Below are 5,409 nucleotides of genomic sequence, written 5' to 3'. Positions count from 1 at the left end.
TAAATAAAACATGGCAGTGATGACTCGATTGCCCTTTATTCCCCTCCCTTGTGCTCTCTCTCCGTTTCTCGAGTTCTTTCACTAATGCCACACTCGAGCTGTGTTTTTAGGAGCAGGAGGTACATTGATCCACATGGGCTGCGGCTCCAAAACCCAGCCACTCACAGGTTCTTGAAACTGATGTAAAAATTAAACGGTATATGGTGCTAGCATCGTACAGTGGCGCCGTTACTGAGGCTAGCATGGTTTTCTATGCATTACACTGTGGTTGCAGGAAGGCTTGAGCAGCAGTTAACCTCATGAATGACCATCTATCATCACTCAGGTGTCAAAGTCAGGCTGCTGCTGCTTTGCACGGGGACAGAGTGGTGGCTCGCGTCAGGCTGACATGACAGTGCCAAAGCAGGGGGGTGTAGTTATCGAGTTCACTTTGATAACCTTATATAGCTCATTAGGACCTAACTGGTGAAGTGAATTGAGTCTATCCGATTACTTTATACCATTCAAGCATGTGAACTTAAATGATAAGGCTGTTATTTTTCTATATTTTTCCAGCTGTTGGCAAATTCCAACATTATGTTAGTCTATGGATAGGTCACAGACAAACATTCACACTGCAGGCAATTTAGAGTCACCAGTTACCTGCATGTATTTGGACTGTGAGAGGAAACTGGTTAGCGCTAACCACTGCAACACCGTGAATCAATATGTGTGCCTCTGTTACACTTAATCAAGAATATATTGTAATCTGAAAATGAAAGTAGTCATTTGCTGCAGTCCTAATCTCAAACACTGCAACACCTCAATTCTTAATGTTTTTGTGTGTGTGGTCTTTTTATACAAACTCTATTTTCCATTGAACAACAATCCACCTGTGGAATGTCAAGTAATTGTTTTGTGTCTGACTTTAGCTGAAATAATGACAATTTGGTATTTTATGAAAAGCCCCTTTTCAACATCAGTTCTACAGAGAAATTAAATGTGGGGAAAATCCTACAAAGCACCAGTTGTTCAAAGACAAGTTGTGTAGCTTCACTCCCATGTGACACACTTTACTGTGATACACTCTCCAACACCTCCATTATGTTCACAGCTGCTGCTCAACATCTCCTCCATGAAGCCACTGAAGCCAAGTTTGAGATCATCACTTCATGGTCTCTCTGCTTTCTCAGTGTGCTAAGCTTCAAACTGCATGCTTGCAGTTGAACAATGAGCTTTGCGAGATTTAAAGAATACATTTGGATCACTAAAGTATAACCTGGCTTCTAAATGATGAATGTATTTCCATCTGTACAGTCTATATGTGTGTAAATATGGCTAGAAAATTGATTTTTGATTACAAAATGCTCCATAACTCAGCCTCGATCACAGGTTTTACATTATTTAGTCAGTTTTTTGTTGAGCTTGCCTTTTCCATTTTGTTTAATTTCATTTCAGCATGAAGTATTTGACTGCTGACATCCATATTATTGCACAGCATAAATATTTATTTCACAGCCTGGCAGAGAGCCATCACAAATGTAGATGCCACTTTAAAACCTGGCAGATGCAGCATATACCAGTGCAGCTTATGAAAACTACATCTTTCATGCACATGCATATTACACATTGATGCAATGACAGCTTTGTTGTTTTTGGCTAGGCACAGGTCACTCCTTTCAAACATCACACAACAGTTTATATGGAAGTGCAGCTACTGTGGGAATGCAGGTTGTATATCTGCAATGTACAGTCAGTTTTGAAAAGTTATATTCAACACCCTTCAGATTAACTCAAGGAATAACAAAACCCCTCCTGATCCCTAGATCCAAAGCTACTGTATATATATGCTTAATCTAATATTTATGTTATGCAATTTACCAAGTTAAAGCTCATTTCAAAACTTGGGATGCAAAAATGAAAACCTTCGGGCTAGTTTAACTACTTGAATGGCAAATAGGTCTTTGTTACACTGCCATGTGAGCTAACTGGATGTCAGTAAGTCAGGACTGACTCACCAGAGGGAATAAAATGATAACGATCCCTTATCTGTGTATCCGAGTATCATTTCAGGCTTACACTACATCACAAAGTGCTAAGAAAAACTAATCACACATTTGTTCATTATCATTAGGAAAGCTGCTGCAGCACAGTTACTGCACCTTTTGGCAACCCAACCTGATAACATAGCCTTTAATTACCATCAAAACCTAAAAAGTATTCACGACTTCCAAAACAACCAACATCAAGTTGCACGAGTGAGTAATCATCTCCATTTATCACCTGGGCTGGGAGTACACTATATTTAGTGTGAAACAAGAGAGCCAAGCAGAACAGACAGGCATACCACCTGCTCCAGTGTTACTGCTAGTTCATCTGAAGGACAGATCCTCAATGCAACAATTCATGTAACTAAGGTGGTTCCCTGGTATGTGTCCAGATGTGATGGATTCAGCAGGTAAATGTGGAAATGAGAACATAAAACTTCCTGTGGATTGTACGGTAGGCTAAGGTTAGGGCACGGAGCAATGTGATTTCCATTGCAGTTGCAAAGGGCAACAAAGGAGGAATGTTATCGGAGCACAACTAATCTTCAAGCAATTTCGATTTGATAATTTGGTTCATTTTCATGGGTTTACAGAAAATCTGCTCAGTTTGAACTTTTAAAAATACCAGTTATCCTTAAACACACGCACACTACTCACACACGTCGGGCAGCGCGTGGGCGCATTCCAGTCTGCAAAAATGTCAAACTTTTATTTACAGTCACATGCGCACTAAAGAAACTGCTCACCTCGCTGGGAATATCACTTTTCAGACCACAGACAATCACAAGCACAGCTCTAAGCACCGTGTTTCCACACGCACGCCTTTTTTAAATACCTCCGGTTCATTATCGACTGGACCCCCCCCCATGGGAAAAACATGCAGCTCATCACAGTGCGTCTGTGCCGCGCTCACCTCGTGCTAATGTGGACGGAGCTTGTGAACCGAGGAGTACGAGGATGGCAAAAGTCAAGTAGCATCCTCCTGAAAAGTGTCCCATCACTGATGTGCGTTTCTCCCTCCCCATCGGGTCTGGGGGCACCGGCCGCGGGTCTCAAGCATTTGTCGTCTGCTGGAGGCTCCTCGAAACACGATCCTGTGCCCCGAGGAACGCTCCGCCCAGGTGTGTGGGGCTAGGCAGTGTCCGCCAAGAGCACCGTCAGCTCTTCGGAATCGCAGTGCAGGTTAGGAGATGGAGAGGTGCGGAGCTTTCAGTGGCTCCCCGGCACTGTGCTGTGCCAGAGTGGAATAATGACACAGAGAGCGTGAGCCAACAGCTTTCGGGCTGTCTGAGAGAGAGAGGGAGAGGGGGGGAGAAAGAGGAAGAGAGAGAGAGAGGGAGAGAGAGATTACAAAGGTGCTTGTGCATGTGCGCACCTCTGTGCCAGATAACCCGATGAAAGAAAACATCTTTCACTTGTCTCTCGCCCTCTGTTTCTTTGTGGTTTTACGTTTTCTGCTCCACCCAAGCTCTTTTGTGGACAATAGTGTTGATTGACATCAACGCCATTTCCTTGGCGTTCGTGCCAGTGGCATTGTCTGGATATGTTTTAGTTTTTTTTGTTTTTACTAATAATGGCTAACCTCGACGTACAGTCCGAGCATCGTCTGACAGGTGTCCTGTTGCCAGCAGGCATTTGGCTGTTCGAGCTTTGCCAGTGTCCACTTTCTCATGATTTATATATTGGAGTAATCAGCCTCACATTTCTGTCCAGGAAGAATATATAGGCAGATCATTCACTTTGATGAACGCACGCGAAGTATTTTAAAAAGTATTAATTGAATGGCCCCTAAAACCAGCGTTACAGCATCGCAATGATGGACCTTTCCACTATGGGCAGAGGAGGAAGTAGAATTCAGATCATTTACTTGAAGTACCAATGCCATCCTGCATTACAAGAAGTCATTCATTCAAAACTTAATCTGCAAAAAGAAGTAAATACTATACAGGCAAATTGGTTTCAGACAGTTTTACTGCATAATTATTTCTGATACATTAACAGGTGAATAGCATTTTACTCTCATCACTGACTGGCGAAGATGATTCTATAGCTGTCTACAGTTTCCTCTATAACAATGGCTCATTTTATTATCATCATTATAGCTTTTAAAGACTAACTACAGGTGTACTGTAGTAAAAAGTACAATAGTTTCACCAGAAATGTAGTGGAGCAGAAGTTTAAAGTAATATGTAAATACACAGAATCATTTGGGATTCACCATCGTGTGCCATCCTACAAGAATGTGTGTGTGTGTTCATTTTATGTAAATCACTGCAGTTTGACCTTCTCTGATATAATTACCCTATTGACTAGAAATTCAGTGGTTCATTTCCCAGAGTTGTAGCCAGGGGTCAGCCACTGAGGCAAGGTTAACTACTTGAAAATATTTCTAAGAGGGAGCCCTAAGCTGTGGGACGGCCTTACAGCTAGTGAGCTACTTGACAGACCGTGAGCACCATCATACAAGTTGTGAAAGGATATGTCCATTGTATTATTCTGAGAATGACGCATTTATTTACTAGTACACTGTAAATTCCCATATCTTGAGCTGATCTGTTTTCGTAATTAGCCCCCTGGGACGACAGAAGTAGAAGGATTTGTGACAACAACAACATTAAAAGGTAAATTGTCTTTTACATGTATGTAATGACAAGCACAGGCTGATGAAATAAAACTAACTAAAAGCCCCTATATGGTCCCTGCAATGCTCAAGAAAAGTCCATGTCAAATAATGCTGTGACTAAAATGGAAGGTCAGTGAAATCAACCCACAGAACGAAAATACTGGCTCTGGAGCACAGCAGTTCTTGTACAATTCACACTTTGGAGCACAGCAGTTCTTGTACAATTCAGATACAAGAAGTGTCACTAGACTCCAGAACAACAAAGAATAAATCCACAGGTAAATAAATAAAACTATCATTTTCCACAGAGCCAGATGAAAAGGTGTCGTTTCTCCATCCAGTGTACAAGGCAGTAGGACTGTACTGTACTGCAGTGGGTTTTTGTAGGTTTGAAATCCAGACGTATTTGTTAAACAAAGTGTTTGGGCCACAAATTTAAAGCACTTAGTTGAGAATATCGTTGTCTTAAGACTTTTGTACACTTTTAATTTAAAAACTATATAGTTTTTAAATTCAGTCAAAATTTCATGACTAAAAAAACCTTGGTTTAAACAGTTATGTCCTCTTTTGACAGGGATGTGGTACAGTAGTAAACAAGCTTTGTGCCGTCTAACATACAGAGATAAAATTCATGGAAATATACTGCAAATACATTCATCCATCCATCAATTTTCCTCCACTTATCCGGGACCGGGTCGCGGGGGCAGCAGTCTAAGCAAAGATGCCCAGACTTCCCTCTCTCCAGACACTTCCTCCAGC

General features: G+C 41.6%; 1 protein-coding gene across 2 annotated transcripts in view; it reads right to left on the bottom strand.

The window, feature by feature from the left end:
* LOC109969759 (netrin receptor UNC5D-like) overlaps positions 1-5,409 on the bottom strand; it is a 193,440-nt gene that overhangs the window by 131,731 nt on the left and 56,300 nt on the right. The window contains exon 2 of one of the 2 annotated variants that reach the window (XM_020616888.1): positions 2,941-3,314. The exons of the other annotated variant lie outside the window; for it this stretch is intronic. Coding sequence (XP_020472544.1) covers positions 2,941-3,052 — 112 coding nt within the window. The 5' untranslated portion in view covers positions 3,053-3,314. The remainder of the gene's footprint in view (positions 1-2,940; positions 3,315-5,409) is intronic. 2 annotated transcript variants of the gene reach the window in all.

This window comes from Monopterus albus, unplaced genomic scaffold, assembly GCF_001952655.1.
Source record: "Monopterus albus unplaced genomic scaffold, M_albus_1.0 scaffold181.1, whole genome shotgun sequence".
NCBI classification, from domain to species: Eukaryota; Metazoa; Chordata; class Actinopteri; order Synbranchiformes; family Synbranchidae; genus Monopterus; species Monopterus albus.
This window is presented reverse-complemented; position numbering and strand designations above follow the sequence as displayed.